Genomic DNA, 26,157 nt, shown 5'->3' with positions numbered 1-26,157 from the left:
TGCTGTTCTTTTACAGCACTGAAATGGCTTTGCAGCCGTGTAACGTATTTTTTATTTCCTTATTTTGGGCATCCCGAAAATTTTTATGATGCCCCGTCCCAGTTCCACGATTATTGTTATGCGCACTTCCTAAAAATTGAGATTGTGCTTTGTTTTTTCTGTGGGATTTCTCCTGTTGTTTCTTAGTTTCCTCGTGGGCACCTTCGACGTGGCATTACGTGATTGCGGCCATCGTCGCAGGTTCATAGATTAAGAAATCGTTGCAACCAGCATCATTCCCCTATGATGAGACTTCTCTAGCATCTTAATAAACAAGTGTAACGGGCTAGTTGGTATAGATCCATCTTCGTAAGAAGCGCAAAACCACTCACACGGACAGCTAGAAAGAAAGACACTACACAAGCGCTTGTTTTTTTTTTTTTTTTACAAGTAAGGAGGGGTGAAGGGACGTATATGTGTAGTGTCTTTCTTTCTAGCTGTCCGTGTGAGTGGTTTTGCGCTTCTTACGAAGATGGTTCTCTAGCATGTCGGCCTCGGGGAAGCGCCGTCAAATATAATAGATTACGCTTAACATAAGCTTCAACAACCAAATTATATTCAATTGATTTTGAAATTTGGAAATGCTTGAGGCCTGGTACTTAGATTTAGGTACACCTTAAATAACACAGGCTGGTCGTAATTTCTGGAACCCTCCACTACGGCGTCCCTCATAATTATATCGTGGTATTGAGACTTTAAATCCCTATTATTATTATTATTATTATTATTATTATTATTATTATTATTATTATTATTATTATTATTATTATTATTATTATTATTATTATTTTGAAGTTAAAAGGGACACAAATATCTCAGCGAAAGTCACGTATCATTAATTGGTACAAGAGAAAATACTGGCGTTTAGTACAATATTTTCGTAAGTCTTAAATAACAATATTGGTAATATAGTGGAATTCAGTGTAATTACGTGCCGGGAAATATTTTGTTATAGTACATAGGAGGCAATCCATGTGTAACTGCCATGAAATTTCTTTATAATCTATGCCAAACGTGTATTGTTTCTAATATCTTCAGTATACCACGTCAACTTCTCTCATTTTTTATCTGATCTGCATCTTACACCGAAAGCAACAGTTTCGTCAGCAGCTACAAGTGAATCGGGTGCTCCTCAGCCGCCCGTGCCTTCGATTCAATGCGCACGAGGTCAGTTCAACTGCCGAGACGGCGTTACGTGCATACCAAGCGTGCTGACTTGTGACGGCGTTCCTGACTGTCCCAACGGACTCGACGAAAAGTGCGGTACGTGCAGGCCTGGACGTCAGTTCACCCTAATGCAATGCTTTTTAAGGCGAATGTCATATGCCTTATCAAACGGGAAAAGCGACTGTTGTCGTAGTTGTTATGCGTCTTTGCGAACTGTACAAAAATTGGATGCCGTCATAAAAGACGCCTACCATCGAGTGGTAAGAGATTCAAGGTAATTAAGATATTATTGGGAATACCTGAAAGTAATTTATAGTAATAAATAACTAATTGAGAGTGCTTGAAAATAACTCACGGTACTTAAGAGTAGTTGAGAGTGAAAATCTCGTCGAAATGGTAAAGAGGTTAAAATAGCGCTGACGTAATGGCTTTCGCCGTCATGTTGTCTTATGCGATGAGGGACCCCGATTTTTTTTTACGTGTGTTCAAGCAAGCCGCGACAACTTAGTGCGAAACACGTTCTTATTCTGCCACAGAATACTTTCGTCGTTGAACAGTAAACAGAGTAATAAAATCTGCCCATGGGATGCCACGACGGTAATCACGTTGTGACCACATAAGTTATTCGAACACCGCAACTTCATTGTATAGTCACTCGATAATTATTAAATTCTATACGTTCCTTATTATTACAGGATCAAGCTCATCGTAATCCTAAGTCCAGTCGCAATGTTCTGTTTTCCCTCGCTCAAGAAATTACGCAACCTCAGGAGTTAGGAGTGCGTGACAAAAAATATATTTTGATGTGAAACCTGCCATATTTTTTGGCAATTTATTTCATTACTGTTTATGTTCACACCACTTTGGCACAAGCGTTGCACCGGCTCTCTCTCTCTCTCTCTCTCTGTGTGTGTGTGTGTGTGTGTGTGTGTGTGTGTGTGTGTGTGTGCGTGCGTGCGTGCGTGCGTGCGTGCGTGTGTGTGTGTGTGTGTGTGTGTGTGTGTGTGTGTGTGTGTGTGTGTGTGTGTGTGTGTGTGTGTGTGTGTGTGTGTGTGTGTGTGTGTGTGTGTGTGTGTGTGTGTGTGTGTGTGTGTGTGTGTGTGTGTGTGTGTGTGTGTGTGTGTGTGTGTGTGTGTGTGTGTGTGTGTGCCGGCCATTGACACTTTAACTTTATCCCGTTATCTTCCTGACTTAGTCATAAAATAAATCCAATAACCGACATTGGAAATATTTGACGATATGTCGACAAACACTATTGCATGAAACGCAGATTCGGTACGCACATGTTATTCGAGATGCTGCATCAGCTCCGACAGCATTACTGCCTCTCAAACAAATATTCTGAGACTCAATTTCATCGTTTGTAACATTGCAGATGAAAGCTGAAGTTCCGCACAATATCAAAAATATATGGGTTATTTAAATTACGTTTCACCCTTCCTTCAATTACAGGGAGCGCCAACCGTTGCAAGGATAATGAATTTCTCTGTGCGAGTGTCTCTCCCAGCTCGTGTATCCCACGCTACGCTCTCTGTGACGGCAAGGAGGATTGCTTGGGCGGTGCAGACGAATTCCTCTGTCGTGGTGAGCATAGCATACTTATGGTTCAATTATCTAGTTAAGAAGGTACGTGGTAGGCATGCATGGTACTCAAGAGCTGAATTTTGTGAAGAAGCGCTCTAAAGAAGTACCCATCCCCAGAGCCCAGCAAAGCTGCTCGATGAGGGCGACATTCTTCTTCACGGCATGTGATGCCTTTAAGACTATATACTGAACTTCACATTGTTGCTGCCAGTTTCAATCTGGTTGGTATCGATAGAGAGAGAGAGAAAGCTTGAGCTGCAAAGTAAAAACGAAAGAGAACGAGAGAAGAAAACTGTGTTCCCGCAGCGGAGCTGGTTTCTAAAGGTTTGGTCGCAGTTTTCCATCATAATAAAAGCATATGCGAAGCATTCTTAAAGGGGTGGTGCCACCAAATTTCGAGGCTATAACAAGCCTGTTGTAGGTTTCCACTGTATGCAAGGACATTCCACACGAAGGGTCGGACACAGCAAACGTTTAGAATATATTTTAATTCACTTCCAAAGTGTACCTAAATGCTCATTCTCCCGATCGAAACCCATCGCTAGCGCGCCAACAGTGACGTAGATCTGTAGGATGGGCAACGAAAGTTGTAGTGACGTCACACCAAATCTGCTGTAGTAACGTGAGTGACCTCCGGACCTCCGCCACTTCCGCAACGTAGGTACCGGCTGTAATGAACTAGAATACATTCTAGTTCACTGTAGTACCGGCAAAGCATCGGTTGCTACATCACTCCCCGAGTTTCGATCGCTTCCTGGCTATGTGCGTCACAGCCTTGTGTGGTCACGTGACCACGCCTCCTACACTTCTACGTCACTGCCCAACCTCGGCGCCCAGAAACCGAAACCGAAAGTTGTCCAAATCAAGAGGCGATATTAAGTTATTTAGCGAGAATACATGAATCTTGGTGCGTGCATCATGCTTCCTGGAGCTATAGGAAACGCTTACAGCAAAGAATGCGCAAGCCACAAAATTGGTGGCACCACCCCTTTAATCAAAAAAAAATTCTGATCTCTCTTTAACCTGCGTGAGCAGCAAGAGAGTGTTCTTAGAACCGTGTTCTTTTCGCATCCTCTTCATAATACCCATCACTAGAACTTTGCTTCTCCACCGACTACGTTGCTCTTTACTAAGAAGGTTGACGGGGGACTTGGAAATAAATTTTAAGATATCGGTCTCCTTTGCACTACTGCCGCAATCAGTTTCGTCTGCAGTTTCTCGTCTATGCTCTATTCAAGATCGCATCTGTCACCATGAACAATGCTACAATGGCAGTGTTCGGTCGTCAATCGTTTCAGTTGTAGGGCTAGCTAGAAGTTCAAGTTGCTGAACAAATATTTGTTTTAAATATATTGCTTCATGTTGTGCAACCCCAGTGTGTGTGCGTGAGATGTGATGCAATTACTGTGTGTGTTTTTTTTTTTCGGGAACAGGTGTTTTCTCGTAGCTATACATGTAAGAATTGCACCATAGGCCTTGCACTCATGTTGGGATGGTCGACAGCCTAACATCTCATAAAAGGTGTCTTCAGTGAATAGACCAACCGCCTCCTCCAGTTATTCGGCTTTCTCTGATAACGTTTACGGCGTTGATTTCGGCGCAATCAGACTGTCAAGTATTCAATGAGAGGGCTCGAGTCTTCCTGTGTTAGTGCCATCTGACAGCGCTGTTACTCAGGTGTGATAGGAAATGTTACGTCATCGTTGGATTGGAATCGACGCCGCACTCTCGATTGGAAGTTGCGCGGCACAGTCCCGGCACGCTGTCCCGTTCACTCGAGTGCGTCTCCACTAGCAAGTCTTCACGCGCGAAGGACGCAAGCAAGGGCGTGGCCAGCAATTTTTTTTTAGGGTTCGACCCCTGCATATTTGTATGCTCGTGCATGTGTTTGTACGCGTACATGTACCTATATACTCATACAACCGGTATAACATTGGGGGGGGGGGGGGGGGTAGGGGTTTCAACCCACGCAAACACCTCTTTGGCAGCGCCAACAGACATAAGCGTGGGTTTCTGGCAGGAACGAAATTTCCCTTGTATACTCTGGCGTGGTCAGTGCAATGTGTCCTTACCTGCTTCATGACTTTACACCACTCTATTAATTCCGCAACTGGTCACTTATGACAGCTCAAATTTGTCATGCAAACAGCTACCCGATGCTGCATGATTGGCAAATACGAGATACTACACCGGCATGGATGATGACACCTACCCGCTCTCGTCCTGTCTACAAGTGCGCATTTTGTAACAGCAATTCTCGCACGTGTCATGCCCCCTTACCAGCATGGGAAAAACTATCTTTTGCCTTTCTGATGGTCTCTGTAGGAGCTAGTATGATCGCTTGCATCGAAGTCATATTTCTTTGAGTTGGGCAGGCGGTCCCGAACCAGCAGTACTGTCACGCGTACGGCTGATTTTGGTAGCCACAATATAGATAAGCTAGAAACTTACCTCGTGATCAAAGAATCATAATAACAGCATTCTCAGTTGCTTTGGTTATCTTAAACATTTGCAGCGGTTCACTGAGTTTGTTATGAGCTATCGCAAGACATGCCTCGTTTTCAACAGGGCAGTGCGTTACCGAGGCGTTATATGCTTTAATGATATGCTCCATTTTTCGATGTTCTCACCATTCCATATTCTTTCAGGCCATACTCGGAGGCGACCACGTTGCATTCTTTGCCGCAATCGCGCTTCTGGTGATAAGAGCGACAAATGAACAGTCGGAAAATTACCCACTGTGGTTGTGTCGAATTCATTTGTAACATAGAAGTATGTGTTCTCAATTTAATTTTTTTTCTAAAACAAAATGCAGTCGAAACACGCGATAACGAAATCCCGAGGGAACGAAATTCTCGCCGCAACGAAATCTTTTCGGAGCACCAGCGAACGCCCATAGGAGTTAATTCACTTCGTAACTCGCGACTACGAAAGATATTCATACTACATTCCCTCATTAACGAAACTTTTGAAAGACAAGTGCGCAAATAATGTACTCTCCCAACATTAACTGCATTCTAAAACTTGAAATGCATTCATGCTACACTTAAATTGTGCAAAACTATCGCTACAGCGCACTTTAGAAGCAGCCGCTATCAATTTTACAAAAAAAAAAACATAAAGCTGGGGACAATGATGATGATGATGGCTTGCCGAAACATCTACGCGTTATCGCGCACTACGTAGCCAAATCCACATTCCTCATGGAGTTTCGTTCGTTGGCTTGGCTCTGTGCTTGGCTTTGTCGGCTTTGCGCGCACATGGTCGCGTGTGTGGAGCCATTTGTGGAGCGTTTGCTTGGTCGCTTGGTGGAACGTGAACTGTGTGTTGCGATTGCTTCGTCCGATTTCACTGCCTGCGAAGATGCCGCCTCCAACGAAAAAGCGGAAGTTCATCACACTGGAAGATAAGGCTGCAATCATCAGTGAGGTAGAAAAAGGCAGGAAAAAAATAGACATCGCCGAAGAATTCGGCGTTGCGTGCGCTCATCCGCGCTGATCCAGCGGAGCCGGCAGAAGGTTCACCTGTAGGCGCACTTGATGACGGTAATGGTGAAATCGCAGTGCCGCCGTCACTGACCAGTGCATGGGGCAAATTTGTGCCGTGGCAAACGAGATTCCCGATCGAGAGGCATGAAACTGCTGCATGGCGAGGCCCGCGAAAGCAAACTTACTGACTTTTGGAAATAAAATGTGTTTTTTGTAAATTCCATGTCTTTTCTGCCGCATTCTCGCGCCAACAAAATTCCCGAAAGAGCGAAATTTTGTTCTTGGGTTTCAACTGTATATTCACTTGTATATTCAAGCTCTGTATGGAAGCATGGCTTTCTTTGTAACTATTGTAACTATCCTCGGGTTTTGATGACACGCCTACTCCTAGGTATCGCAAGTAACTTCCGGGAACGTACTTCCGATCTAACTTTAATTGCTATTTCAATCATAAAAAGAGCCGCAGCATATATAGCTGTTTGTCCACTTTTACTCTGCAGAATGCCCGCCATTCCTTTGCCGAAACGGTGGTGTTTGCTCCTGGACGGTCCGAGAGCAGTACCCATTGTGCCACTGTACCGAAGAATACGAGGGCCGCCGATGCCACATCGACGCCAAAGCTGAGCTAGTGAATAAACCACAGGAGCTCACAGGTGACGTAGCGGCTTCATTGTGCGTAGTGCAGGATATTACTACATTTAGGGAATACACCGAGTTCGGCAATTTGTTTTAGTATGACGAAGGTGGTAATACGCTTAAATCACTTGGAGAAGAAGTAAATGTGGGATACACACGACGCAATTTTCCCTTGTTTATTCGAACATGCTGTTGTCAGTTACACTTGCTTAACTAAGCACGTGACGTTTGACGTTCACACTTCATTCGCTTGGCATACCGAAAATTGAGTTCATTTCTCTCTCAACGTATGAGAAGAGTGAACCATTTTTTTAAATCTCATCGCGTATCCAATTCACCTTGGTAATAAACATAGCCCACTGATTTAGATTCCTTGTTATAGCCATGCAGCAACCAGGAAAATGACTCAGATCTGTGGTTGCCACCTAAATGCAGCTCAAGAGTCATGCAGCTCGTTCTATAAAATTAACAAGTCCAAAGTTGAGCCAAAAGTGAAGCGCGCACCAGTTTTCGTGGTATATTGAGAAGGTTGATTCACCCTGAAGCTAAATAGATTAACGAGCATGTGACAGTACCCAAAAAAAATAAAAAAAAAACCGAGAGACAGCTCCAGCCTTGGTTTTCCCGCATTTGTGTGCTCTGCGCCTTTGTCTGTTCTTCTGTTTCGTCCGCTCTTATATGACGTACATCTGACTTTTAATTTGTTTAAATGTTTGTGGCAGTTTATTATTGACTTCATTTCCACGAATATATTTTGTCATATTGCCTTCCCTGCAGAGTTCAGGAAAAATGTAAAAGCTAGATGGTCCAGTGACGTCTCATAGACATGCTAGGTGAAAAACGACATGCAAACCAGAAAACATGTGTGTTACGATTGCAACAGTACGGTATCGTTAAAGCGCCTGAGAATTCTTGTCGTCAGCTGTGACTATGGAACTAAGCATGGTGCCACACTAGCAATTTGGGGATGCATAGGCAATGCAAACAACTTCGCACGCTATCATAAAGTATGCAAACGCTATCGCAACGTCCATGTGCCCGCATACAGCTTTTGTTCCACTGTGACACCATCGTCCCTGTAAATGCACAACTAGTTACTTAAACACGACTACCATGCATTATAATAAATTACTTCAGGAGAGCTCGACGTTGAACATCTGGTAGATGATGCCAAGAATGAAAATAGCAAAAAACTAATGCGGGAGTGGACGGACAGGCTCAAACAGAACTATCTTGCTTGCGTTTTTTTCTCTCTCTTCCTCATATAAGTAATATAACTAACATAGACAAGAATGCTTGTGTAACCGCTCTTTGAGGATTATTCTTGATAGCTCAAGAAATTTAGATGGCTACATATGCGACACATAATACCTATAATAATAAGTGTAGCATTTTGATTCATTTTGTATGACTATGTGAACAATCCTACGAAAAGATGGGTTTTAAATAAACAAAGTGTCGCAATTTATTTGTCGCATTTGCGCTTGTTTGGTTTGCAGATGTCGGCTCAAACGGACCAATCGTGACTGGTATTCTTGTCCTCCTGGCTTTTGTACTAATAGGAGCAGTGGTCGTGGTTGCAGTTTTACGAAGACGACGTGCTCGAAAGCTGTGAGCTTCACAACTCGTTTACAGTGCATGCTCTCTCAGTGAAATTTACTGACACGATGCATCGTGTTTCGGCTCTCAGACACAAAGTACTCATTATATGTGAGCAGAAGCTGATAAAAAACATCCAAGTCGGTGTGCTAGATAGAAATTTTCAGTATCGTTTTTTTTTTTTTCTTGTTACCGCAAACTTCATGGCACAGTACTTCACGGGACTTTCTGAAATGCATATATTTGTCACTAAACATTCCCAGCTTGTCACTTAGCGCGTTGTAGGCACTGTTTGAAGCAACCTCTTTCTGAAAGAATGTTTATTAATTACGCATTTTCTACGTACGCAAAAGAAGATATTAGTGTATAGCACAAAATGGGATGGTCTTGTTCTTTCTTCCTGTTGGAGAAAATCTATAAATTAAATTGTGCAAAAATGTCTGTTGTGGGCTGGCTAGCACAACTCTTGCAACAATGTTTGGTCTATCTCACTGAAAGCGTATATCAGATATTTGTTAGATATTTCAGGTAGTCAGAATATGTGAGGGAAACGAAATGTCTTCTTACATATTTTATACGTTTTTTTTTCTATTTCAAGTGAGCCCTGCATATTTTCGAATATAATAGCAGCAACTACATGATGACGATATAAATATCGCAAATAAGTTTGGAGTTTTGTGAGGTAATCTACTATATAGCATAGCAAGTGTTCAACCGTATGTATGATCTTGCCTAGCGTATGTTCTTATCGGTTGTCTAAATAAAAGTTATGTCATTGTTCGTACCAAAGCACAATATTAATATAAGTCACGCAATTGAAAATACTGTGCATAAAATTTGACCTTCTGGATTTATTTAGCGAGCGCCCATGTATAATTACATGAGTACTTTGCCCATCGAAATGCGGCCGCAATAGCCATTCTGAGAATGCAAAACAAAAATGTGCTCTATTATTTTGAACACGAAAAATGTATGTGCCATCATTTCTGATAACCTTCTCTTTTCTTTAGGAACACACCTATGTCCATTAATAATCCATCTTACAGTGAGCCAGCTGAAGACACACGTAAGTTAGTGCTTTGGAATTTTTTTTATACTTTTCGACTCTTTCACTGACGGTATGCAAATGAGAGTTCGCTACATTATGTGAGTCGTGCTAGTTTTACAACGAGGAAATTAATTGAAAAGATAACAACTTATCACCCAACGAAATATAAATTAATCCTTGTTGCTGGGTTAGTCAGTACATGCTTACTAGAACACCTGAGACGCGTAACCAGCACAAGAGCGAGAGAAGACAGAGAAGGACTCCACTTGGTCTATCCCTTTTGTGCTAGTTAAGCGCCTTGTGTATTCCAGGAAGATGACAAGTACTGGGAAGATGGCTTAAAGTGAGCAGGGCTTCTGAAACAGAGAATTTCGCTCAAGTTACTCGCGTAACTTCCATCACATTCGTTTTCTGAGCATTCCTAAATAATTCACCAATAGATTGCTGCTTTTCGAGCAATCACCCACTTGCAGATGAGATATGGGTCGCTTATCGCCAGACGAAACTAAACATTAAATCCTCACTTTGTATGTTTTTATTGCGTAGCAATCATATGGACACCCGAAGCGAATGTTGCCGTCGCCGTCAATTTAATGTTCCGTATAAAGTTCAAATCGATTATATCGGCCCGCGCGTCGCATGTTCTACGTGCGATTGACAGTGTGCTAAGGCTCCTGATGGCTGCGGCACAAGCATACATAAAATGCGCCGGCCGGCTCCGTCGTGCGGAGGAGTGCGCCGGAGGCGGGCGTGGGGGTGCCTATGTCAACAGAGATAAGCAGACGACGATCAGCAGAGATGCTGTGTTCTGACCGCTTTCTTCGAGTTGAAGCGATAGACAGCACGAAAGCAGCTTCGCTAGTTGGAGCGACCGTATTCCCTAACGCCAGCGCTCTGTAGAGTTACGCTGGTAGGATCCTAAAGGAGGTAACAGCTAGCGCTACTTCGTGCAACATTCCAATTTGTTGCTGTCGCATACATTTTTTATAATAAAAATAAAAAAAAATACATTGCTTCGCATTTGCGGCGAAATTGCGACTTTTCTACCATTCGGGAGGTTGTCTGTAGGTGTAAGAGTTACAAAACTGTATTGTATACACGGATGACTGTATTTATAGTCGGGTACAACTTTAGAAGACAGGAGAGGCCCCGCCCAGATGACCGAAGCGCAGCCGCCAATTGCCTCCGCGACTAAAGAAATAGTCCCGGGCGGCCATGTTAGGCATGTTCTCCGTCGGCGGGGTCACCGGCCATCCGGCTCATGACGTCACCTGAAGTGCGCGCCTATTGGTGGAGGCGCTCGTGTGCATCCCCCTTTGAGGGAAAAATGCCGCTGCCTTCTAAAGTTGTACCCGACTATAGGTATATAAGCACTTTTATACTTATGTGACGTATACCGCTTACTGCCACACCTCATGGGAGCACACGAATCCTTGCACTATACTGAAAACAATGCATATGCGTCACGAATATAACTCGAAGCTTATGTATGTCATTTTCTATAACATACCCAGGCTAGCTATACCAGCAGGTATCCAAGTTGGTATGCGTAAGGGTTGCACTAATCGAGAATTATAAGCGCCGTACCATTTCTCGCATCCCCTCTGAACGTTTGCGAAACGTTTTTCTCTAGTCGCTGCAATGAGTGATATTTGAGATCAGCTCGATAGACTTTTCTGCACACAGACCTACCTAATTAAGTGGGAGTAGAACATCAAGTTCGCCACTTTTTGAAGGGGAGAATGGTCGCTGTTTTTTATGCACTGGTTGTCAAAGTGAAAAGATTCTTTTTGTAGCGACGACAGTGGTATCCCGCTAAAGAGATCAATAAGAGCGTAGTCGTTAAATATAGTAATAATGTAGGGGGTGCAATAGTGGGGCCTCTAGTGAACGTAATATAACATGAACAAAAGACCAGCTTATATTTGTACTCTCTCGTTTTCAGAAACTTCCACCTGAGAGCGACGCTCCGTCATCAAAACCGCACAAACAGCCATCGTGGGTGACATTCAAGGAAGAACAATAAAGATGATGTGTTTTTCCCAACATGGCTGGTGGTGACATTCTGCAATAATTTTCGATACTATCCTATTCCTCGCACCACTCATTGAAGTAGAAGCGAACAAGCACGTAGTTTGCACTTCCAGAAATACCACGACTGAAGACAAACGCTTACCATGAAAGCGTAAATGGAAGAGTCTAAATTATTTAAACTGCATTGCCATGTCCAAGCGCGACCAATCTTAATTTCAGCCGGCATTTCTTCGGCTGAGCTTGAGGGAAGGCTAACTGTACTTGAGCCCACCAATTTTATGTCACTACAGACTGCGCTTAAGTCTACAACTTCCTTCATCGCATTATATCATAAGACACTACTTAGCCTATACTAACACATTAACACTAAAATGCTTGCAGGACAAAGCCACATCGCATTCTAACGTCACACCCACACAGAACCAAAAGCACTTCCCCTACTCTAAGTACTCCCGTCATTACGTAATATGATTTTCACATATACAGCCTTGGAATAGGTTTACCTTATAGCTTGTTTGTAATACCAAAATGAAAAAAAAAAACAGGTTAGTGCAAACGTAGAGAAGAACAAAGATAATTGCAATATATGCAATTTAGATAGTAAAATGCAAAATTTTTATTTGTACGCTACTATTTATTTTTCACACCATAATATAAATAGTTTTTTTTAAAGAAACGAATATCCTGTGCGTGGAAAAGCACTTTACTTCCCAGGAGCCAACCTTGTGATGTGAGATTCCTTGTCATTCAATGAATTCTGAAATGTAGAAAAAAAACAAGTGCATAAGATCTATTAAAATGCAAGAGTGTTTCTCATATGAAGCATACTACAATGATCTTAAGCTATAACTCAGCTTACAAAGAAAAACACATCTCTTAAATCACACGCTGTGTGCACTACTAATGAGATCAGGCAAGACTGCACTAACAGTCAGTACAGGTAAGTGGGCTTTTGAAAATTAAAAAAAATTTAAAAAACATGGAGAAATAATTGTTTTTTAAAGAAAAGCAATGGCTAAAATTTCTATCGACTAAAGTGAATCTTGAAAAGCTTCCTCTCATTTACTTAGTAGAAAATCTATTCAATACTGGCAGAGCAAGTGAAACTGAAACTATCTTTTGTGTGTGTTCTGTCGAAAACTGATCAGTATTTTTGGGTATAACAAGTTTAAACAGTTGACACGTTTTTTTTTTCATAGAAGCGCGCACTGTACTCGCGCTTATTGTTAATTCATTACCGTCAACCAGACCTATGCATATTCGAGGACATTATACCTACAACGAGTCCGCACGTATGTTTTTGCACTGCAATACAATTCACAACTTGCTAAAACAGGACCTGACATTGTAACATCATTGGCGATCTAGAATGCCGATGCGACACGCCTTGCTAAAGAGAGCATTTTTATTTTTCTGTGTCTATTTCATTATGTCTTGCCTGCGTAATCATCAAGTGGTCTTTAAATGCAAACAATAATGAAAGCTAGATTCTTCCCACTAGTCTTCGACGTGTGTTTGAACAGCTTTTATTCGAGATTGAATGTTGCAAATTTCACCTGTCCTTTGACTCGAGGCATCATATGCCGCTCTGGGGAGGAGTGTCTCCGAGCTCCTGCAAGAAAAATAATGTTACGTTCACTGCATTGCTTCCAGATCTAAGTGTGCAGTTTCATTTCGTAACGATAGGTACGGGCAGTACAGCTCATGAAAAACGAAGCAAAATTTCTTGATATGCCCTGACGGGCTATTGGCGAGCCATATATTGATGAGGCAGAGCACAAACGATTGCGTGATTCCATCCTTTGTGCGCTGCTTCATTAATATCGAAGCGACATGTCTGAGATATGGGCCACTAACATAACAAACGTAATACATCGATAACAACAAATTAGGAGGAAGGATCGCATTAAATAATATTGAACAAACCACAGCTAGACAATTACCGTGAAGGACTGATTTTTCTCCACCGGACGTATTCTATACTGTACGATTCTACTGTTTATAGTGAATTTAGGCCCACTGGCACATTTGTTACTTGCCATATTCCATGTCACGCAACAAGGAAAGGAGACGACGTTTTAAGGGCTCGTTTTTCTTTGTTAGACACAATATTAATGAGATTGTCTGTTAGTTCTCATTAATATTATGTCACGTAACGAGCCACACAACAATTATTACTGACATATGGCCCGCTTATCAACACAGAGCCGTATACTGCAAAGACGCTACCACCGAGGTAGCTCGAAAAAAGTGGGGACATATTTAGATGTTAAGAACTCCTTGGCTACCAACAATAATAGTGGCGGTCACGTAGGAATAGGTAGCATTAAGAAAGTGTCACCTTACGTCAGTGCACCCTGGCACAGCTCTATATTTATTTTATTTATTTTTGACGTACTGTTAACCCTTTGCAGGGTTTTACGGGAGTGGGAGCAAAAAAAAAAAGAAAAACAGAAAACATGCACATCAATAGTAACAATAAGTTTTGGACCGAGCAGCTTTTCTGAACAAGTTCAATTAAGAAAAAGGAGACTACATGCACGGACTACAGTAGTAGTGTACGCATTATACATATTATATACCCGTAAAAAAGAAACGAAGGATGATAAATCACAGCTGTAACAGTTGGTGTAAATGCAAATGTTGGCAAGCAGGCCACTTCTAGGAAGTAAACAAAGAAATGGAAATACAGTACATACTATGTTATCAGCGCTATGATTAAATGCTATATGTATTTTGCAACATTTCTAGAAAGTCATCAACTGTACGCCGTTCGGTTATAAGTCGATCAAGAGCATTCCATTCACGAATGCATCTAGGAAAAAAAGAATAATATGATGTGTTATTGTTGCATTATAAAACGCATGTTAATAAAGATGGGGTGCGTCGAAATATACGTGTAGAAACAATAAGGCTTAGCGGACAGACATGGTAAACCTGTCATCGCAGGCAAGTGGGCCGGGAAGCTGAAGGAACATAGTGCTAAAAAGATAGATAGCGGACAGACAAACATGAGCGCTGTGTGCGCTCATGTTTGTCTGTCCGCTTGTCTTTAGCCTAGTCCTTCACTTAGAAGCTTCTCAAAAAAGCTACAGGGCTGCAAATGCCCTTTGTTGAGTAGGTCAGAGCTTGCCACGTTTCCCTAAAACTGGAAAAGTAATCAAGTGGTGCTGAAGAATTGTGTCGAAGCTCCAGGTACCATCTCACTGGGGCAGAGGCTGCACTTACGGGGGAGCATGGTTGCTCTAGGCAGTCCACAGCGGACATGATTTGCCCCCCTTGTTCTTGCCCCCTTTCCGGGCTGCATGCCTTAACAGCCCTAATTTTCAGCTCATTTCGTTCTGGACACACTGTTGGAATGAAGTTTGCGTGAACAAACTTCCAAATATTCATGACAATAACCTGTGTGCGTCACTCAATGAACTTGAAATATCTTTGAACAGGTGGTGTCGCTGGAGCCAACGTTCCGAAAACGGGTTTTGTCCTTTTGTCAGAACGTCGACTCTAGCGAACCCCTTTGTTTAAAATTTCTTTCATCTCTTCAAGCCTCCGTCTTCTGCTGAGCTTCTGCCTTGTTTAGATTCACTCAATGCACAGTTAGATCGGCATGACCACACCACCTCGGTCTGCGCCTGGCGGATCGCCCTCGCCAAGGAAATGGGAAACCTAGGCTTCACTCACTGGCGATGTCATGTGCCGTGAAGAAAACTTATAAGCAACATTCAGAATACAGCGCGACACGTATTTACCGGAAATACTTACTGAATTGAACGTTTTCTCCTCAGCAGGATGACGACAATCACTGCTCCAGTTAGGCAGATGGCCAGCACGACGAGAACTCCGGCCACGATGGGGCCAGTTCTAACGGAAACTAGATAGAAGGAAGAAAAATTGGTGCTAACGCGCGTATACCATGCACTGCCTCCCAAATGCATGCACCGGAGGAGCATACATTGAAAATAGTATAGCATTTCCCCCTCAAAGGCGGACGCAGACAAGCTTGCACCAATGGGCGCGCACTCTAGACTGACGTCATGAACCGGACATTCGGTTACCCCGCCTTCGGAGCACATTGCCGAGTGCATGAGCGGAACTATTTCTTTAGTCGCGGAGACGATCGGCTGCCGTGCTTCGGTCATCTGGGTGGGGCCTCGCGTGACCTAAGTACTATCCTACTACAGTAAAATAGCCATTTTATTGCACGCAATTTTTCTTCTGAAATGCCAGCTACCGTAGATTAACTGGAACTAACAGTCAAGAAAGCCAAGGAAAGCATAGGGGATATTATCCTATAGCAATTACGGTGTAAATGTGATGAAAGTAATGCGGACGAAAAGATAACTTGCCGCTGGAAGGGACCGAACCTGCTACCTTCGAATAACGCGTCTGATGCTCTAACAACTGAGCTACAGCGGCGGTCATCCACCGGTCCGCTTTATGGGGTATATGATATGTGCATTTTAAACTTGGTATTGTTAGTCAGCGCCGCTAGTAGCCATGACGGCGAGTGTTAGTTTGCTCCGCTACTAGCGGCGGTGACTTTTCGTCCATTTTACTTTCTTCATATTTAAATCGTAATTACTTCAGGATAACAAACCCTATGCTTTCCTTGGCTCTCTTGTGTGTTAGTTCTAATTAATGTTGTGTCTAACAGACAAAAGCAAGCCCTTGGAATTGCCCTTCATTCGTTCAGCTACCGTAGAGTTTGTTACAATTGCCTAGAGGGATATGCAATGCCCAAAGCTGTCGCATTCATGGGAATGAGGGGATTTCGTCGGATTCGGAGTGGCATCCCTCTCGAAAAGCCCGGACATTTCGAACACGCCTCTGGTTAGCAGCGTTCTATCAGTCACATAGGGCCATTTTGTACTGAAACACCATGCACATAGCTATTTTAGTAAAACAAATAACCAAATTTTACTTCATGTTCGGAACGCCTGCGCCCATAGATGTACAATTTTATGAAACGCAGAAAGGTGCCGAAACTCCACTGGAGTTGTATTAGTGAGGGTAACCATACTGCCGCTCGCTTATTTCCGTCGTCTTTGGCGCTGCTGCTGTTTTGTTTTGTTGCTACAGTCTTTTTTTGCTTGATAAAGCGATGCCACGTATGCGGGGTGATTAGCACGTGCTCGGCCGTAAGCGCTCATCGCCTAAGCAGCATCGCAGCACTGCGAGCGTACGTCCGCTTTGTAACACACCGTTTTGCAGAGTGACCTATCGCTTTCGTGTCAGCAGGCGTGCTTATCACTGAACACAGCCGTTATTAGTACAAATGGTTCAGATATACTGATGTTTCACAAGCGTGGGTGTTTAGCCCAGCGGGTGACACATTAGGATTCTGAGCTTGGGACCGTAGGTTCGTAGCACACCATCGCTGCTAATCTTCGTTATTTTGTTTCATTATTTACTTCCTTTATACTTCTCATTGAACCGCTTGAGGTGATGCGTTATGTAGTACAGACACACGCATAGATTTGCTGGGTGGGTCGCCTAAGAATCCTCGCGCATTAAGAAGTACCGGCCGGCCGGCAAAATTTGAGAACAGAAGATAGAGTCAGCGCTCGCTCTGCCGCAGTTTGTTGTCTGTTTCTTCCACTCGCCACTTGTTCTTTCTATGCGATCGAGTAGGCGTCGTTCGCGTCCGTTCACGCCGAAATGCTTTGTCATACATCGACGCGAGCGTCACGGCCTGCTCTCGTGGGAGCATGCGCAAAGCGATTCCCTTCCCGTGCGCCGCTTCCAACAGCCGACCGCAACAGCATGCGAAACCGCGTGGACGCCTTTATTCTTCGTATCACTCTCACGCCTGCACAGAGGAACGTGTTTTGGAAGTATTCCGCGCGACTTGAGCTTGCTCTCGCTCGATTAGTGCACCGCCTTCAACACTAGCACTGGCGCTTTATGTATATTCGGAAATTTCTAGCTGTTGGCGAATGCCACCACGCAGTGCAAGAGCTGCGGAAATAGGACCCGGAAAACCACCTCAAGGTATAGAGGTAAGCAGACTTCGGCAGAGAGGCTGCGTTCATCATTGTTTTTTTTTTTTTCATTCTTACTAAGCGTTTTCGACGCTTCGTTTAACTCGCTGTTTGGTCCACGCAACTTCCGTCGCTCAGACAGGCATCCGCCATTTTTCTCTGTCGAATGCATTGTAAGACCTTCTTGCGTGCTAGTTGGTTCATAGCTTGAATAAGGTTAAAATTGCACAAAAAAATGAAGACAGGAGAAAGGAACTACCAAGGCACCACAAGCACTGCTTCCGTGGTGTCTTGTTCGTTTCTTCCTGGCGTCTTCGTTTTCTTACCACTTTTAACCTAGTTCAATGCATTGCGGTTTCGTATAGTCGGCGGGACAAACTCGTGAATAGACGAATAGCTATCTCGGCGCCGAGCACGTCGGAAAGCGTTAGCAGGCGCTGATTAAGTTGGTAGCGCCGACGTATGGAACTATAGACGTTCTTTTCGCCAACGTCACGCACCGGGCCTCCTTATGATACGTCGAACTTTATACTCGCCTTAAGTTTATGTTGTAAAATGCACTACGGGACAAAGAAAACCTATCATGAGGATATTTTCAGTGAATTTTATTTTTGTGCAGCCGTATCCTCGTTTTAGGCGACACCTCACTCAATATTAGCCAACACAATCTTCGCAGACGCGCATACCATCATTCTGAGGACGGCACACCACTCTTATGAATTAACTCGCGTAGACGGTGGCGCCATATTTGCCTGCACGTAATGTTGTAGGAAACTTCGTGCTAGCTGCAACAAATGTAAGTAAACCAGCATGGATGTCTACAAAGTAACGCTTGACCATATCGGATTGGGTGGGTTGCTACAATAGTGTTCTTGAAAAAAGAAAACTGCACTAAAACAGTAGAAGATTACCGGAGGAGATAAAGACGGTGATAAGCACACGCCATGAAAGCTATATGTCAGCTTAAAAGAGTGCGAATTAACTAGTTGGCACTCCGTGATATTTTTTTACTGTTTTTTTTTAGCGTTGTTTTTCTGAAGTTCTCAGAATACAAGTTTTTCCTCAAGAAATTCAATGTCTACAATTACGCGTCTCTAAGCACACATCCGCTGCTTTTTATTACACGTTGAGATTCACCTAAGCAGACGAAGAGCAGTTTTGTGCCAGTGTATGGCGACTTGATCACAGTGTACTAAAGCAACAAAATTTCTTAACCTGCCTGAGCTGGAGAAGTGCACATTGTGTAGGTTGCCTTTTTATGGCATTTATATGTAATTTTTATAAGTTATCTAAGTAAGGCTATGCTTCAAATAACACAATTTGTCGTCGTGGTTTTATAGAAAAATCTTCCTAAATGTGCGTTCATCAAGCAACCCACAGCATCTACGGCTCTCTTTTGCAATTTTCTGACCTAGGACTGTATTACACATATCAGGAACGCGTAAGATTTATTCAAGCGCCATCGACAATTAAAATTCAAATGATTTAGTAAAGCTTTTAGTGAACCACTAGTAGTATCCTACAACACATTTGTAACCTTGATTGAAGAGGTGGTTTCCTTTACAGGGTCATTTCGTAGATCTTACCATGCCCCTGCATTCGTGATCATCCGCTTCGTTAGTGACGCTGACGCAAAATCAATTGAAAGCATGCATGGATTGCCGAAGTAGTAAAAACGGGTGACTTTAGCTAGTATAAGGTGCTATGAAAAGAAAGACATCCACGTTACTATTACCACTGTTTAGCTCACGTAAAGATAGGAGCTTACTAATAATCAGTGTATAACACGGCTCATAACGACAAAAAGCGTCCGCATTTTGTTCGGCTTATCCGATATCATTCGGGAGCTTACCCTTCAGCGACTCCTCGTCTCCTTTTGGTGCAGTCTTTCTCAACACTTGACAGCGTGTTCCCGTATAGCCATTGGTGCAGTTACAAACAGGGCTCCTCTTGTTCTGTCTCCACGAGCAGACGCCATGGTTCCCGCAGAAGAACTCGGGACACACTGGCGAAAGTATGAAAAAACGTAAATGCCATTAAATATACTTAAGATAGATTTGTTATAGATGTTCGAAGACTAGAACTGCATAGTGTAAGCGAATATGGTAAATATTCTAATATTGTCTGTACAATATCAAAATGTTGAGATGCTTTCTTTAAAGGTTTAAATAGTGGGATTGCTGCACTTTAACGTACACAAAAATACAAAAACGGCCTGCGAAAATTGCATTGAATACATGAAGTACATTTCTAAACAAGAAATGCTTGAACAAGGAGCATCGCTGTAGCCAACGTTTTGACAAATGGTCCTGTCGTTTTCAAGGCAGTAAAGTGAACAAAATTGTGATGATGCCACATGATAAGAACTATTTATTTCCGGTCGATTAAGGTATAAAGCTGATTTTTAACTGGAGCACCACGAGGTGTAAACGCGTAGAGTTTAGAACTGGAACGCGAAGTTTCCCCTTTCTCAAGTGCCCTCTTTTTATACAGAAGCCCTGTCCTAACTCGCCAGGGTGGGCGGGGTGTCAGCTGTATGTCGTAAAATAGCAGAATTGCTGCTATTGGTTGATAGTTGGCAAACATCAGGAGCCGCGCTTGCATCAGATGCGCTTCTTTCGCACCGGGTCTCGCCACTAGGTGGCGCTGTGCTATGTAGTGTGCTGAAATTACACAATAGCACCACAATCGCGCGCATAAATCACAACGAGAGACAGAGCGACCGCATTCATGACCTGCGGTGGCGTAGCTTCTTTCCCCCGTGTCATTCTGCCCTGTGTAGCTCCCAGTGCGCTCTTCGGTACGAAAAAAGAAAGAAAACGCTTAAAGCGCAAGAAATATCTCTGTAACTCCGCTCCCTCTCGACGGTTTTAGAAACTTCCGCGGTAATCGAATCGAGTCGTTAAGCAATAAACTCCAATACTGAGGTCATTCGATGATTACATGGGAAGGTGGTTCAGGACACTTTTAATGAATAGAGGATCTGAGAATGTTCGATAGTATCACTTCCTCTAAAGTTAGATTCTGCTGTTAGACTCAGAATCTAAAGTTAGATTCTGAACTTCTGCTACGCGCGGGCCACGCCCAGCTTAGCATAGTTGCACAGCAGAGTAAGAAACGGCACGAATGTTCAGGCAGCGGTGCCACCTGAATATGTGGTTGCTCGGACGCGACAGGACCTCGTTTCTTTTAGTTTGGCTTGGTATCGACGTCGCGCGCGGTCAAATTTACGTGCTTTCAACGAGTGAATCAGCGGGACTATTTAGTACACGCCTACCCATTCTCTCGAGTGTGCCTCGGTTCACGAGATTTGATCTGCAAGCAACATAAGCGTGACTTTCTGAGAAGGGCGAACAAATCCCGAATATTGTGGAAGGGTGAGCCAATCTTCAACTATTTCGCAAAGCATTGCATCCGCATATTATATTGACCGGCTATTTCGGCTAGCTATCTTACTGTAGAGGTGGTGCAATGCAATTTTTTTCCCACCAAATAATGTCACGGACGTGTCTGAAGACTAGCTGAACGCTATCGAAATCTATACATTCGTATTGGTCCGCAAGCATTTGCTCTAAGCACTTTACTAGAAATGTGCTGCTTATCACACTTGATACCATGATGGTGTTATTTTTAGTATTGAATTCGCTATTCACAACAATGTTCAAAACTTTTGGACACTTTCGTAAAAGAAGCTAAGCCCCTAAGCCACTCCGTGTTCAACGACGAGAGAGTGGTTTCTTTCTCGCCTTTACTACCCTTCCTACAGGCGCTGTCTCCAGGGGCGGCGCCAGCGGGGGCCGGGGGGGTAGCTGCCCCCCCCGTACACAGCGCGTAAGTTCCCCGCCTTCCTGCCCCCTGAAGGAACTCACTTTTGTGCCCCCCCCCCCCTCATCCCGACAAAAATATCCTGGCGCCGCCCCTGGCTGTGTCCTCCTCGCCACTTCTTTGTTCATAAAACACGTGTACTATATCAGCACTAAGCGTGAGCCTATCAGGACTTTTAGCTTTCCGGCTACACGCAGTTATCTTCGCTAAGGTTATCGAAAACGCATAAAACAAAGCGAACTCAGTTGATTGCGCACGATAGGCATGTGAGATAATGTGGAACGGGCGTGCGACTCCATGGCGTTGCAGGGTAGGAGACAATTCACAACTGATATCCCTTGTTTACCTTGTTTATGGAATATTCGAGAACTTATTTGCTCATTACGACACGTGAACAGACTGCTGACGTCATGAATTCTGCCGAAAAGACGGGAAACGCCAGGAGAGGATAGCGTGCTCGTTTGTATTTTCAGAGATCGTTTAGGGGTTCTTTAAGCCTACCGCCTGCGAATGATTGTTGAAGTAAAGCTATTGACCCATTTTGGGATTCACAAATGCGATGAAGTTCTATTTCCCGAGAATTCTGAACCAGTAATATTTAAAGAAAGGGGCGTCTATGTCGCGAGAAAACAGCGCGAAAAACAAACAACACAAGCGCTGGCCCGATGAAGCCCTGTTTTTCGCGCTGTTTCCTTGCAGTATCATGTACCAACTGGCCCTTCACGACACCCTTCTCAATTTATTTCTCTTACATCGGGCCAGCGCTTGTGCAGTTTGTTGCGTCGGCTTAGTCCCGTTTTTCGCGCTCTTTCCTCGCAGTATCATGTACCAACTGGCCTTTCAAGACACCTTTTTTCAATGTATTTGTCTAACATCGGGCCAGCGCTTGTGTAGTTTGTTGCTTCGACTTAGTCCCGATTTTCGCGCTGTTTCCTCGCAGTATCATGTACCAACTGGCCGTTCAAGACACCCTTTTGCAATTTATTTCTCTTACATCGGGCCAGCGCTTGTGTTGTTAGTTCCTTTGACTTAGTCCCGTTTTTCGCGTTGTTTCTTCGCAGTATCGTGTACCAACTGGCCTTTCAAGACACCCTTTTGCAATTTATTTCTCTTACATCGGGCCAGCGCTTGCGTTGTTTGTTCCTTCGACTCAGTCCTATGTTCCGCGCTGTTTCCTCGTAGTATCATGTACCAACTGGCCCTTCAAGGCACCCTCCTGCGTCTACGTTCGTCACGCCTGATCATCTGCAGGTACTCACCACCACACAGGGACTCATCCGCGCTGCCGAAGCAGTCCTCATGGCCATCGCAGAGGAGTACACGTGGAAGGCAAACTGAAGGATACTTTGTGGGGCAGTAGAATTGGTCTTCCGTGCAAAGATCCAGGCTTTTCACACCTGTAAGACATTAGGCACAGATATGAGTCATTTAGAAAAAAAAAATTCTTTAGCGCTCAGCAACTGTTACGCTGACGAACATAGAACCACAAATCACATCGTTTAGGTCTTCGATAGTTTTTTATTCGCGGAAGCATTTGCAGCAAATTTTCACTCTTTAAGTAAGCATGTGAGTTGCTACTCCAATTCCCATAGAAAGCGACAAGCACACCTCGGCATTATAGAATAGATTCGCGGAAGTAATGATTTTTTTATTATAGTGCAAAAAAAAGTTTCACAAAAAGAAAATCCATATTGTATTTCCGAGAATGCTTTTAAAGTATGTTATAAAATGTAACGAAAATGTGACCCAGAATGCCAGAAGCACCCGAAAATCATTTCCCACATTGCAATCTGTCCTTCTTATGGTCTAGGCGTGGATGATTACTAGCATTTGTTTATCTACCAATTTCATATTTAGATATCAAGCAACGCCTTCATAAAAATCGGCACAATGTCGTAAATCAGTGTTATTACTTTTTGTGCTTGTCGCGTTAGCTAAAGTCTGTCGAATGTATTTTTGGGACTGCTTGCTTTTTAATGACGTAAATGCACCGCTATTTGGCTGCTTTATATTAAATTTAACGTCTTGACGTGCGATTCTTGCAATAAACTATAAAATAATGAAGTACACAGAGCAAGAGTGTGAAAAACGCGCAAATTCAGCCTCATAGCTTCGTAGCGGCGAAAAACATAATCAGGAAGCTTACGTTGGCCCGAGATGATTGTACACAGCTCCTGACTGCAGCGCGCTACAATGAGAAGCAAAAAAAGTACGGCGGATACCTAAAACTTTCTAAGAATGCCTGTAGTTGGACTTTCCTCTCATTTGCTTTGAAACTTTCTGTTGAACTTTCAGCTGACCTGCTGCTGCGGCAGCGGCCTATCTCTCCACCACTTCCAGATCGCCGGCGTCGATTTGGGCCGCATGTTGCAATCGTCGGGCTGCTGCGGCAGCTTCATTCATAGCCACATACTTCGGCCGGCGGTTACGATGAGCAGCATTTCAAGCTGCCATAGCCTCTTCCCCGTCGGCGGTCGTCTCTATGGCACAGTGGTTACGGTGCTCGGCTGCTGATTCGAAAGTCGCGAGTTCAATCTCGGCCGCGGCGGTCGCATTTTGATGGAAACAAAATGCTAGAGGCCCGTGTACTGTGTGATGTCGGTGCACGTTAAAGAACACCAGATGATCAAAATTTCCGGAGCCTTCCACTACGGCGTGTTTCACAATGGTACCCTGTTTTTGGCACGTAGAACCCCAGGCAATAATAGTTAGTATTAAGGCGAAAGCCCTAGATGCCTCATGAAACGCGAAAACTGACCGTCGGCGCCGTCAACACGAGTGATGCAAAACATCATCACGCGATGACCTCCCAGACCACCGAAATTTGTAGCGGCACCATGACGCCACTATGACTGCTCATAACGTGTCATCACATTATGACGTCATCCCATGACATCATCGTTTGGTCAAGGTGGGCATATCGCGGACGGATGCAGTACAAGAACAGATGAGGTACAGAAAGCTCGCAATGCCTCCATTCCTGGAGGCAGTGCAAAACCACGTTAAGAGCAGCAAGCTTTTGGAGAGGGGGGGGGGGGAGGATCAATACATCAACTGAGAAGAGAAAGAAGAAGAAGAAGATGAATTTCCCCTTGGAGTCGTGTTAGGCAACTGCATAAGGCAACCTGTGAGTTTTTCCCCGCCCGCTACATAGCGCTCCGTCACGTGACATTTGCGCTTTTTAAGGCCACGCATTCTTGTGCCAACGATAAGTCATAGGCCAATGCGACACTGACACGAAACTGCGTTGTTACTGAAGCAGACGCTCTGCGCCATATGGCATGCAGCTTCTCTCTCTTGCTGTGACATTCCAATTTCTTGCTGTCGCATTCATTGCTTCGCCCTTGAGACGAAACTGTGACATTTTACTGAGGTGAACGACAAGGCGACGTTGCAGACGCGCTGCTCGCGCGCTCATGTGATATTTTCTGTACCTCACACGGCTTTCAAGCGTACAAATCTAAGGCTTTCACTCTAAAACGCGAGCACTAACACTCCACTAGAAAAGCGTGAAATACGTCCTGTCTATCTCACCGGTTCACGCTGTTTACGTCCAGTATATATGCAGTATATGCTCGCAAAGCAGGCAGAACAACAGGCACGGCACGTGTAAACATGTCATCTGGGACATTCTTCCCTTTCCTGTGCCAGCGTAGCGCGCTTCATTTAGTAGATATAATCGAGGACTTCGTCAAAAATGCATTTCTTTTGCTTTCAAACTGAGCAATTTAGAGTGACACTAAAGGAAACAGTGAAAGATGAGCTTGGTTAGGATGATGATTCAGAAGACTACAGTAAAAGAGGCGATAACTGCCACGTTGATGTAGAATCTAAAATCTGGCTTTGTTGTGTACCTGCACTAGGAGTATGTATAACGTTGAACATCGAGAAACGTTGAACGTCGAGAAAGAGTGACGAGATGCACAAGGCCTTCAAAAAAGAATGGTACTCGTGCAATGCTTACAGCAGGCAATTGTAGGTGACGGAACGGCATAATGCGCTCCCATAGTAGAGTAAAAAATGGTACTCTAAGTCGTCCACCTTTTGTTCTAAACACTCACTGCCGAGTGCGCATTGTCTTTAAAATTATAAAAAAGCAAAAAAAATATATAACACAACACAAAAAAGGAGGTGTTACGGGTTGTATAAATGATATATATGACATAGAAGCATAGGTTTACTACAAAAAGGGTCAATTAACTGTAAGGATAAATACTTAAAATTATTTTAATGGGGATAGGTGCGATGCGAACGAACCGGCGGCTACCAACGCGCTCCAAAGCGACTGGAGTCAAGATAGTTCCTGCTCCATTGCGCTTTCTTCTCGCCAGCTACGCCGATCCGCAGTGCCAAAAGCGATCTACAATGGACTGCGCTGGAAGAGGTGCCGACGGCGTTTCGCTTTTGGAAACGACGCGTGGGTCGGGGACAGTCCTGCTCATTCTCCGAAGAGAGCAGCCATCGGTGCATACGTCGGACCATCCTTCTAACTAAAGAAAAGACGGCATTTTGGTGGGCGCGCCGGGCGCGCCGGGCGCACGTGGTGTGACTGGACGCAAACGTTATTACGCACATGTTCAGCCACTGAAAAAATATTTATTTTGCTGAAAATGCTATTTTGGTGCCTCACTCGATCACGCACTTTCTTTCCAATATAGAGATATTACAAGCTTTTATAATCAAACGCGTCGTTTCATTTTTCCTTCTTGCGATCGTTGTGCAGTGGTCGAGTAAAGGTTTGTATCCACAAACTGCT

The 26,157-nt window shown here is 43.8% G+C and overlaps 1 protein-coding gene and 1 long non-coding RNA gene across 2 annotated transcripts; one reads left to right on the top strand and one right to left on the bottom strand.

Moving 5' to 3' along the window:
* Positions 1-620: 620 nt before the first annotated feature.
* Positions 621-11,604, top strand: LOC119383800 (MAM and LDL-receptor class A domain-containing protein 1). Its single transcript, XM_049412960.1, has 7 exons — positions 621-648; positions 1,132-1,302; positions 2,659-2,790; positions 6,779-6,931; positions 8,414-8,525; positions 9,524-9,579; positions 11,507-11,604. The coding sequence occupies exons 1-7, from the start codon at positions 621-623 to the stop codon at positions 11,518-11,520; spliced, it is 666 nt and encodes a 221-aa protein (XP_049268917.1). The 3' UTR covers positions 11,521-11,604.
* A 626-nt stretch (positions 11,605-12,230) lies between these two features.
* Positions 12,231-22,792, bottom strand: LOC119383798 (uncharacterized). Its single transcript, XR_007415282.1, has 5 exons — positions 22,661-22,792; positions 19,429-19,581; positions 15,358-15,466; positions 13,152-13,207; positions 12,231-12,352 (listed from the first exon to the last, which is right to left on the bottom strand). It is a non-coding gene; the product is annotated as an uncharacterized LOC119383798 (long non-coding RNA).
* Between the last annotated feature and the right edge of the window lie 3,365 nt (positions 22,793-26,157).

The sequence above is a fragment of the Rhipicephalus sanguineus genome, chromosome 2 (assembly GCF_013339695.2).
Source record: "Rhipicephalus sanguineus isolate Rsan-2018 chromosome 2, BIME_Rsan_1.4, whole genome shotgun sequence".
NCBI classification, from domain to species: domain Eukaryota; kingdom Metazoa; phylum Arthropoda; class Arachnida; order Ixodida; family Ixodidae; genus Rhipicephalus; species Rhipicephalus sanguineus.
Note: the sequence above shows the minus strand (reverse complement) of the source record. Positions and strands in the feature narration are given on the sequence as shown.